This window comes from Mus pahari, chromosome 3 (genome assembly GCF_900095145.1).
Source record: "Mus pahari chromosome 3, PAHARI_EIJ_v1.1, whole genome shotgun sequence".
NCBI classification, from domain to species: domain Eukaryota; kingdom Metazoa; phylum Chordata; class Mammalia; order Rodentia; family Muridae; genus Mus; species Mus pahari.
The window spans coordinates 111,855,033-111,866,527 of record NC_034592.1 but is presented as its reverse complement, the minus strand read 5'-3'; the positions used below and the strand labels follow the sequence as shown (position 1 = coordinate 111,866,527).

The following is an 11,495-nucleotide window of genomic DNA, read 5'->3' as shown; positions in this document are numbered from 1 at the left end:
AAAAAAAAAAAAAAAAAAAAAGATTTAATTGTAAACATAAGTCTTAGAATATGTAGCAACTAAGTGTTCTGATCTTACTTTTTGTTACTCTTGTTCGTTTCCATGGTATGTATGTTTGACTCTGTGTGTGTGTGTGTGTGTGTGTGTGTGTGTATGTAAATACATCTGTATTGAGCTGAGGAAATGAACTATTTAAATACTGTTTCTGACGCCATTAGCTTGTGGGTGATTATTTAGACATAATTTTCTTAGACAAACATTTTGTTTTGATTTTAGGCATTGTGGTGTGACTTCATTATATCACAGGATAAGTCTGAAAAGATCTATAGTAAGTTTCTTTACGAAATTTTATTTCCCATGATTCTAAGCATTTATCTCACTGTGTGATACATTTATAAGCATCTCTTAATCACAGTGGTTCAATATATTTTGCATAATGTATCGATGAACTTCTGCTGTTTGGATTGAACTGCTTTGCAGGAAAATAAACAACCCATAAATCTTGTACTTTTTCCTTTCAGAGAGCCATGAACTAGAGAAATGCATATGCATATTACAGAGTTCATGTATGAACATGCATAGCATAGACGGGAAGGATTATATAGCTTCCTTACCTTTTCAGGTAAACTCAGTGTTTTATTAAATTTTTGGTGTGTGTTTTATGAAACATATAATCATGTATAACAGATTTTTATGTAGGTCTTTTATATGTAAAGGGTGTTAGTTTTTACTTAACTAAATTTCAGTAGTTTCACTTCACCATGTGACTATCCTTTCCACAAAAATATTTTGTAGAGAATTATGAAGTATGAGATGTTTGTCAGTTTAATGATTTATACAAAGTCATGTTGACTCTATTAGGCAGATGAATAGTATTGGCCTTTTTTTGTATCACATCATCTTTTAGTGCTCAGGGCTGTTACACTATGTTGATGACATCAGCCCCAGTTTCACTTTGAGCACCTGGTTTTGTGGGTTTTGTCTTAGAGTTGCTTGTTAAAGGTCATAGATTTTGAAATACTGTATTTTGTGGTGTTACTTTGAAAGCCCTCAGTAAATTCAAAGAGAATGTTCTGTATTCTGTCTGATTTTTGCTTAAACTGTTGTTTTCATACTTCTGTTCCCCCACCCTCTTATTGATAGGTGGCAAATGTTTGGGCCACTAAATATGGCTTGCTGTTTGAACGAAGCAGTTCTTCACATGAGGTGCCTCCAAGTCTACCTAGGTATTCATTTTATTCTGTTCAGAATATTATTTCTTGGGCTTTTATAGTGTTGATTCTGAAGTAAACATGTTAACCTAAGTGTTTGGGCTGGTAAAGACATCCACGGTCACATCCTACGTATTACAGCATTTTTGTTCCAGTTTGAGCTCAGCTGTGAGTACATACTCAGCACTCCATTGCTCTGCTCTCCTAGGTGACACTCAGCAGTAGCTGAAGGAGGACAGGATTCAGTCCTTAGCTCTGCCATGTCGTCGTCATTGTACTGCTTTGGATAGATCATTATCACTTTCTTAGTTTTCATTTTCTTACTTGTTGCAGGAATGTTCTTAGTTAGCTCTCTGGATCTCTGCAGACTCTCACAGGGGGCCCAGTGTCTAGTACGTGCACAGTCAGTGTGGATGTCTATTGACAGTGTGCCTGCTGAAAGGAGGAATGTGCAGAACTAGCACAGGGTGCAGATTTTCATCTCTGTTGATAGAAAAGCTAGTTCTTCTTTAACTTTCTGAAAATTTTAGACTTATTTACTTAAACTATTTTTATCTTCTTTTAAAAAATGTATCCACTTATGAACAAGTGTAGGAGGCTAAATTTTTTGGCTCCTGTAACACACTGCAACTAGGAGAGATAAGGGAATGCTTATCTTATACCTGTTATTCTCTGGATTCAACCATGTGATGGCTGCTCTTTGCGTATTTTCCCCTGGGCATAGTTTCCTTCTCTATGTGTGTATGCATAGAATTATTACAAGAAGATTATAGAACTAAACAGAGGATGCCTTGACAGACAGTATGTGAAGAATTTAGAAGGTTACTTTTTGAGATGGTGGCTGTGATAGAATAGAAGGACTTACTCTGCTTCCCAATTTCAGCCCTTAGTTCAGGGATGGTGTGGCAGAGTTCGTGTTGGGAGGGCTATGTGGCAGAGGCTCTGTACATCTTGGCAGACCAGGAAGTGAAATGAGGGGTTGGAAACAGGGTTGGCCAGTAACGTAAGACCCTATTTTTTCAAAGGCCCCACTGCCTCCTAAAGCAGTGCTATAGTTGGGGACCAAGTGTTCAAACATGAGCCTCTGGGCATTTCATGTTCCTCTGGTAACTAGATTTGCAGTTGCTTGTTGGCACCGAGGTGCACATAGTTATCTTGGTGGTGGGTTGTGTATTTGTTTATTGCAGAGAACCTTTGCCTACTATGTTCAGCATGCTGCACCCACTGGATGAGATAACTCCTCTTGTTTGTAAATCCGGAAGTAAGTGCACTTTTCTGTTCTTTTATGTAAGCTTGTTTTGACATTTAGGGACGAAGTAAAAAAGATGTTTATTTTAAAAGTGACTTGTTTTATTTGAAGGTAATTTAAGCATATTATAAAAGTGACTCATTGAAAGCAAGAACAACAGTTATCTCAGCAAAGCCAAGGCGTATATATCACTGAGGGACACTGATATTTGTTAATTTGTTTGTAGGTGTCTGTCCTTTAAATTAAATAAGAAAATGGATGATACTTGGATGAACTGAAGTTTTCTCTTTTTAAGGGAACATTCATGGGTCTTGCTTGCTGAGTACATTTTATTATTTTACTGTCTTTGTTAAAGATTCTTGGGGTTTGCACTTTGAGTATTTCTAACATATTGCTGTATGCTTGGCTTTAAATTTAGGCTTTACAACACACAAATAGGCATCTACAAATAATAGAGTGAAGACTAGAAGGACATTTAGAGTCTTTGGTTATTTTACTTGTACATTCCAAGTACCACTGAGATGTTATCTTCTGATCATGAGTCCAATAGCCACTGGCTAAACCAAGCCTTTGTCCTGTTCTAGTAAATCACACCAGCTCTCTTGAAAGGTTGTAGCAAAAAAAAAAAAAAAAAAAAAAGGAATAAAAGAAGATTGTTGGTCATGTAGGATGTGATGGGTAATATATAAAGCTGTAAACATAGTATATAAGCACAGTAAAATTCTAATTTGATAGAAATTGGTTGTGGTGGTATGTACCTATAGTCACAGCTACTACTGAGGCTGAGACAGGAAGATTGCTTGAGACTAGCACTTTGGGGGCAGCCTGGGCAACACGGGAAGAGCCTCTCCCTTCCCCTCCTCAAGATTTTTAGTGTGTGTGTACCCAAGTGTAGGTATGTGCACATGAGTTCAGATGTCCACAGAGGTCAGAAGATAGAATTGGATCCTTGGGGCAGAAGTTAAAGGTAGTTGCAAGCTTCTTGACATAGATGCTAGAAACTGAACTTGGATCCTCTGTAAGATCACCAAGCATTCTTGATGGCCCAGTTATCTCCAGCCCATTTCTCCCTCACCTAAAAAGAAAAGCCCTCTAACTTTAGGATCCCACTGTGTAGACTTCTTAACTCTGTGTAGAGTTCCAGGCTGGCCTTAAATTCACAAGAGATCTGCCTGCCACTGCCTCCCGAGTGCAAGGATTAAAGGTGTGTGTTACCATGCTTGGATAGTTTTATTATTTCCTTATAAAAGTTTTTCTATTTCTGAAGAATAATCATGTTTTTTACATTGCCTAATATTTTAACTGAGAATGAAACTGTCAAGGATATGGAACCTGATTTGTGATGCTATAGAAAAATATCTGGACTCAGCTGGAAAAACTTCATTTGTAATAAGTAAAACATTGTTCACCATTTCTGGGTTATTACAGAGGACAGAATAGAACTAATGGGCAAGTCAGACATTTCCAGCAGATAATTGTAATCTCCAAAGAAGTCGATTGTTGACTGGATGTTTTGGTGTGTGCCTTTAATCCCAGCACTTGGGAGGCAGAGACAGGCAAATCTCTGAGTTTGAGGCCAGCCTGGTGTATATATTGGGTTCCAAGACAGCCAGAACTTCATAGTGAAACCTGTTCTTCAAAACAAAACAAAACACCCTTTGCCTCTGGCTGATGAATTTAATAACGAATCAGGACAAATCTTCAACATTTGAGATGTATGTGTGTCAGAGTGGAACAGTCATTATGTCTTGTTTAATGCATTTAAGGAAGTTAACAATTTAAAATTTAAAATTTGTTGTCAGTTGCATAACACTGAATAAGTTTTGTGCTTTAAAATTGGCTTGGTTCTTTTTCCTTTTAGGAATAATGAGAACATTCTTCTTCAAGAACTCTTTTAAGAGTGTAAACCTGATGATATTCTGTCCCTGGTCATTTCCTTTTTGATTTTTAGGTCTTTTTGGCTCATCACGGGTGCAGTATGTTGTAGATCCAGCAGTGAAAATTGTGTTTCTGAACATTGACCCCTCCATTGTCATGACCTATGATGCTGTTCAGAATGTGCATTCTGTGTGGACTCTCCGGAGGGTAAAGCCAGAGGTGAGGGTGACTGATCGGGCTTCTTCCCATGACAACCCTGAACACTTGCACTGAACACTTTGAGATCAATTGAATTTCTTTGGTAAAGAACAAGCCCTTTGTTTTTAATAACTGCCATCTACATGCATTTTCAAGGTAATTGCAAGCAAAGTACCTCTTTGTTCTGATTGTTTTCTTATTTTCCCCTTTCCTTTGACTTAAGGAAGAGAATGCTGTTTTAAAGTTCCCTGAGCAGGCAGGGACCCTGCAAAATGCAGCTACCAGCAGCTCCCTGACAGCACATCTCAGAAGCCTCTCCAAAGGCGAATCCCCTGTGGCTTCGCCGTTCCAGAATTACTCTTCCATTCACAGCCAGAGTCGCTCAACTTCTTCACCCAGTCTACACTCTCGGTCGCCTTCCATTTCCAACATGGCGGCTCTAAGGTGGATGTCTGTCTTTGTTTTAAACAAGATAACTGAAGCAACAGATACCTGCTATTTTAGCTCTCTTATGTTTTGAAGGATTTAAGGTTTCTATTGACAACTCTTGGATAGTTTTTAGGGGGAACAGGCAGAAACCCAACTATGACTACTGTAGGACTTGTGAATTCATGATGCCTCAGTTTCCTGTATCACATTTAGAGCCTGTTCATGCTGCTGTAACGTTAATTTGTTTCTCCCATGAGGTGTCAGCACTTGAATGAACATTTCATTCTACAAATATTTTGTTAGTTTTTTTAAACCTTAATTTATAATTTTTTGTTTATTTTTGATAATTAATATACATACTTATATGTTTTTATTGACATAGATGCACATGGATGATCCTGTCTGGACAGTTTTGCTAGTTTGTGTATGTCTGGAAGTACAGCAACATACTTTAGACCTTTTTAAATAATGAATAATTTTCATATCTATACATTTACAACTGAAAATGAGTATTCTTCAGAAAATATGGTTCAAATATTCATTGTGTGGTGTGTGTATGTGTGTGTGTGTGTGTGTGCGTGTGTATGTGTATGTGTATGTGTATCTCCTTTCTGTGTAGCCTTGGCTGTCCTGGAACTCAGTATATAGATGAAGCTGGCCTAGAACTCAGATTTGCCTGTCTCTGCCTTTTGAGTGATGGGATTAAAGCCTTGCTCCCTTATGCCTGCTATGAGTGCATTTTAACACAGGTTCTAAATAAAGTTTTAGGCTATCATAAAATGTGTTAGTTCAAACTGTTTAGCTATTCAATTCTGAAAATGTATATGTCACTAAGATTGTACCATAAGTGCTTCCTGTGTGTAGGAGTGGAGACTATTGTTGGCATGTGTTAGAAATGGAAGCTGCTCATTGTGACATCCTCTCTCTGGTTATTTTACAGTCGTGCTCACTCTCCTGCCTTAGGTGTGCACTCTTTCTCAGGGGTGCAAAGATTCAACCTTTCAAGCCACAATCAGTCACCAAAGAGACACAGCATTTCTCACTCTCCGAGTGGCAGTTTCAACGACTCATTTTTGGCACCAGAAACAGAGCCAATTATTCCTGAGCTGTGCATTGACCACTTATGGACTGAGACACTTCCGAATATAAGGTTTGGTGGATATAATTTTATGTTCAAAGAAAAGTATTACTAGTGTTTTTGGAAGATGTTTGGTGTTATGCCTGGTGGTTTTGCTCAGTGGTAGAGTGCTTGTCAAATGTGTGTGAATTTTTTAAAGCATTCTTCAATATTAGGTATGGTATTAGCACATAAACTATGTAGAGATACATATTTATACCACCTTAATTTTAGAAGAATAAATTATTGATACTAAAGTGCTAATAAAAATGTTTTGTCATCAAATATTTAAGAGGTGTGAGAGAGAGATTGCTTTGTGGGCCTGCTCACATGTGCATAGAAAACAGAATCAGCAGCGCAGTTTGTAGGTGAGATGAGGCAAGAGAGGTAAATTAGGATTTAAAGAGTATAGTGAGCTCAGGCTCTTGAGGTCCCTGGGGAGCCTGTGGGGTTCTGTTAATTGTGGACTCGTTAGGCGATGGCAGGTGTGAAGTGTAAACGTTTCCGGAACAGCCTTTAAACATGTATTCACTCTTCATGTTGTCTGTCACTTCTTAACAAGCTAAGCTGAGTGGTGGTAGAGGCTGAGGACTGGGGACTTGGGAGGTGGGTGAGGAGAACTGCTAAGAGAGATAGGAAGTGACATGGAGTAGCAACAGGGACATCACAGCACATGCTTTCCAAGAAGGAAGTAGTGCTAGTATTTGCAGGTGAGGTGCTGTTTGGCCCTGACTTTTGCCCTCGAGAGGTGTGTTGACAAGAGTCAGCTCACCTACCTTAGGCTTGGGGAGTGGTCAGGAGGCATGGGATAGCAGGCAAATGGGATGAGCGGAAGTGAGCGCAGACTTAGAGAAAGTTTGGGGTGCTGCCTAAGGAATATGGAATAAAAAGTAGTCTCTGAATTTCACCAAAATTTGTCACTTTGTATATGTATAAAAGATGAGTATTTTTTTTTTAACCTAGCTGCATAACCCTAACCATCACTGTGAGTAAAAATGGTTGTGTGGTTAGATAAAGAAAAAAAACATACTTATCCCTTGGCCCCTCCACCCCCCAACCATTGTGTGTGTGTGTGTGTGTGTGTGTGTGTGTGTGTATGTTTGTGTGTTTGCGTGTTTGCTTGCATGTATAGTTTCACTGTATGTACATATGAAGGTCTGGAGTTAATATCAGGAGTCTTCCTTCATTTTTCTATATTTATTGAAGGAAAATCTCTTAATTGAATCCCGAGTTGACTGGTCTGACTGGCCATCCTGCTCCTGGGACCCTGTGCCTCTGCTTTCTGAGTACTGTGTTTATACTCGGACTGTACACTCACCTGATACTTAGCTGGGTTCTGGAATTCAAGCTCCAATCCTCACATTTGCATTGCAAGTGCCTACAGTTGCGCCATCTTCCCAGCCCTCTACTTAACCCCTTGTATCATTCTCTTTACGCTGTAGTCTAGTTTAAGGCTTAACATGAGAGCACTTGAGTAGGGTGTACTCAGGTGGAGAAAGCATTGTCTGTAGAGAGAAAGGACATGATGGATAAAAGAGGGAGTCTGAGAGTGGAGAGATTTGTGTTAGAAGTGATAGTTTATCACATACATAGAACATGAAGTTTTTGTGTCTTGGTTATTGGTTGATTCAGGAAGTATTTAGCTTTCTTGTAAAATGTTTTCAAAGATTTTTAAGTTATTGAGGTAGATTTTTAGACTAATACTGACAGTTTAATAATGTGTCTACTTCAGAGAGAAAAATTCTCAAGCCTCCAAGGTATTTATAACGACTGACCTGTGTGGACAGAAGTTCTTGTGCTTTTTAGTGGAGGCCCAGCTTCAGTTACGGTAAGTGTTTCTGTTTCCCATTATCTTTGAAGAAATTTAGAGCCGATTCCTTCTCTCCCTTCTGTTTGTCCTCTGTAGCCTTATGGAGAATCAGGTTATATATCATAAGATTAACTTATATCATGATTTTTAGTAAATTTATAGAGGAGTGTAGCTATCACCGCAGTTTAGGCTTAAACATTTCTATCACCATGGAGATTTCTTCTGCCATTTGCAGCTAGTCTTGCCCTGCTCCAGTCTCAGTTAGTCATTGTGGGGGCCTTCTGCCTTGTCTTTTTTTTTTTTTCGTTTTTCGAGACAGGGTTTCTCTGTGTAGCTCTGGCTGTCCTGGAACTCATTCTGTAGACCAGGCTGGCCTCGAACTCAGAAATCCGCCTGCCTCTGACTCCCAAGTGCTGGGACTAAAAGGCGTGTGCCACCACTGCCTGGCTTTCTGCCTTGTCTTCTGGTTTTCTATGAATATTTAATGTAATCTGTTATCATATATGTTTTTAATTTAGTTTTTATTTTCCTTAAATTTTGTATCCTTGGCTGGTCTGAAACTTAGAGATCTGTTTGCCTCTGCCTTCCAAGTGCTGGAAGGCAGATCAACTTTTTCACTTTTCACAGTAATTTTTGCCATCCACCCTATTGGGACACATCTGAGGACTTCCTCAGTGTTACTCTAATGTATTCATTGTATAGATAGGCCACGTTTACCTGTTTATCAATTGATGGATAGTTTGTTTACTTTACTGTGTGGCCCTGAATGTCCAGAAGCTCTGTGCAGCCCAAGCTTGCTTTAAGCACACAGACCTGCTTGCCTCTGCTTCTTTCTGGATGCCCATTTGTTTTCACTGTTTGACCACTGTGACTCAGGAACCTGTGGGCAAATACCTTTGTATGGACATATGTAATTCTGCTTTTCTTGGGTAGACATCTAGCAGTGAAATTGTTGGATTAACTGATAGATTCAAGTTGAACGTTTTAAGAAATTGGCCAGTTGATTTCCAAATAGGCTATATCGTTTTGCATTTCTTCCTCTAGTGTATGAGGTTCATGTCTCTATCCTAAACAGTGTTAGATGTTGTCAGCATCTTTGATTGTATCCGCCCTAATGAAGCATCACATGATTTCTATTTATATTTCCTGGTGCTTTTTAAAAAATGAATTATTTTGCATGCATGTATGTTTTGCCTGCATGTATGTCTATTCATGCCTGGCACCTTACAACGGTTCTTGACAGAAGAACACATCGGATCCCCTGGAACTAGAGTTACAAATGACTGTGAGTTGATATGTGGATGTTGAGAACCAAACTTTGTTCCCAAGAACAAGGTTGTCTGGAAGAGCAGTTAATAATCTTAACCTCTGAGCCATCACTCCAGCCCCTCCATGATACTTTTGATATTATTTTCTCATGTTCCTAATAGCCACATACTTACCTTTATAGGAGTAATACCTCTTCACTTGTTTTATTTGCTCACTTACCTTCCATTTAGGAATTACTATAGCTTACAGAAAGTTGCAAAATTATAGAGAGGTCCTTCTATGTCATGAAGTCTGTCCTCCTTCACTATACGGTCCTATGGATTATACCCAGGCTGTCAGTCAGGCGTTACCTGCTGAGCCTTCCAGCTCCATGGCCCCGTGCACTTTTTTTCTCCAAGTTGTACCTATAGTAGCATGCTTTCAAAATCAGGACACTGGTATCAATATGACCCACATATCTTTCTTTTGTTTTACATTATTTATTTGTGTGTATATTTATATGGATTCAAGCAGTTTCTCATATCTGCAGATTTGCATAATAGTCATAACATCCCATAGTATTTCTTCTTGCTCTCCAACTATAGTGAACACAGACACCCCTCCCCCTGTGCACCTCCCTCCCCCCCGCCGTGTGTGTGTGTGTGTGTGTGTGTGTGTATCCCTGGCTGTCCTGGAACTGGCTATGTAGTCTGTGCTGTCCTCAAACTCACAGAGATCTATCCACTTCTGCTTCCCAAGAGCTGAGATTATCCGCCACAGCACCCAGCCTACATGACACTCTTACAACTCATTTTTTTGTTTCGTTTTGTTTTTATCTTCATATTTAGTTGTGTAAAGTTTCAAGAGAGTAATGACAAGACTCAGCTTATCTTTGGCTCTGTCACCAACATACATGCAAAAGACGCAGCCCCGGTGGAGGTAAGCACACAGTGAAATTGTATGCTTTATAAGAGTTATTCTGGAAAATTAGGTTAATTTACTCAGAATACAAGAGAATTTTATTTATTTATTTTTTAGAAGATACACACCATGCTGGTCCTAGAAGGCAATGGGAACCTGGTGCTGTACACAGGAGTGGTGCGGGTATGTTGAAACAGTGCTTCCTGCTTTTGGTAGAACTGCCTCCATTATTTACAGTTGACCCTGATGCTTCTGTGCAATTTGGAAGAACATTCTTGTAGAAAATGAAGCTAATTGTGGAGACCAGTCCTAATTTGGATTAAGATTCAGTGTTTAATGCATTGCCATTATGCACCTGAAATCCCCAAATGGGAAATTGTGTGTAGGTAGAGTCTTTTTTTTTTTTTTAATATTATTTATTTAATGTATGTAAGTACACTGTAGCTGCCTTCAGACACACCAGAAGAGGGTATCAGATCCCATTACGGATGGTTTTGAGCCACCATGTAGTTACTGGGAATTGAACTCAGGACCTTAGGAAGAGCTCAGTGCTCTTAGCCGCCGAGCCATCTCTCTAGCCCCTGTAGGTAGAGTCTTAGGAACGAGTGTGAGAATGGAAGGTGAGCAGCTTTGGGAAGCACCAGCATTGTCACAGGATTGCATTATACTCAGTTCCTTTTGTAACATTTGTCAGATTTGAGAATATGTGCTTAAGCTGGGTCTGGAGGCACACATCTGTAATTGCAGCACTTGAGAGGCAGAGGCAGGTGGATCTTTTGTGAATTCAAGGTTAGCCTAATCCACAGAATGAGTTCCAGAACAGCAGAGCTACATAGTGAGACCTTGTCTCAAGAAATTAAAAATAAATACATAAGTAAATAAAAAAATATATACTCAAAGAACAGTGAAGGAGATGTATTATCACTATTTCTATTTTTTTTCTGTTAAATTATTATTGGTTTTAAGGCAGGGTCTCACCTAGTAGTATAGGTCTTAGGACCCTCCTGACCTGGCCTGCCAGGAGCTTTATTATGTTTTCTGAGTTCAGCTGCCACCTGCCTCTCCATGCTCTCTCCATGTTATCCTGACATTTCCAGTAAACTGCCCCTTTATTTTATTGTTAGCTTTGCATATATGTACATGTCACTAAAGATCAGAAAGTTTACTTAACTTGTTTTTGAATATTTATATAAAGGAGTTATATATATGACTCTTGAGATATATCTTATTAGATTTTATATATTATCTTTATATACTATCTTCAGCTTTTTTAAAAAATTGAGTTATTGTTCTTTATATATATATATATATATATATATATATATATATATATATATATATATTACATTATTTATTTATTTATTTATTTTGGTTTTTCGACAGGGTTTCTCTGTGTAGCCCTGGCTGTCCTGGAACTCACTTTGTAGACCAGGC

The 11,495-nt window shown here is 38.8% G+C and overlaps 1 protein-coding gene across 1 annotated transcript in view; it reads left to right on the top strand.

Moving 5' to 3' along the window:
- Anapc1 (anaphase promoting complex subunit 1) overlaps positions 1–11,495 on the top strand; it is a 78,369-nt gene that overhangs the window by 6,191 nt on the left and 60,683 nt on the right. The window contains exons 4-13 of the mRNA XM_021192780.2: positions 277–328; positions 522–622; positions 1,144–1,226; positions 2,399–2,472; positions 4,412–4,557; positions 4,760–4,980; positions 5,906–6,115; positions 7,815–7,910; positions 9,989–10,079; positions 10,179–10,244. Of these exons, the coding sequence (XP_021048439.1) occupies positions 277–328; positions 522–622; positions 1,144–1,226; positions 2,399–2,472; positions 4,412–4,557; positions 4,760–4,980; positions 5,906–6,115; positions 7,815–7,910; positions 9,989–10,079; positions 10,179–10,244 (1,140 nt within the window). The remainder of the gene's footprint in view (positions 1–276; positions 329–521; positions 623–1,143; positions 1,227–2,398; positions 2,473–4,411; positions 4,558–4,759; positions 4,981–5,905; positions 6,116–7,814; positions 7,911–9,988; positions 10,080–10,178; positions 10,245–11,495) is intronic.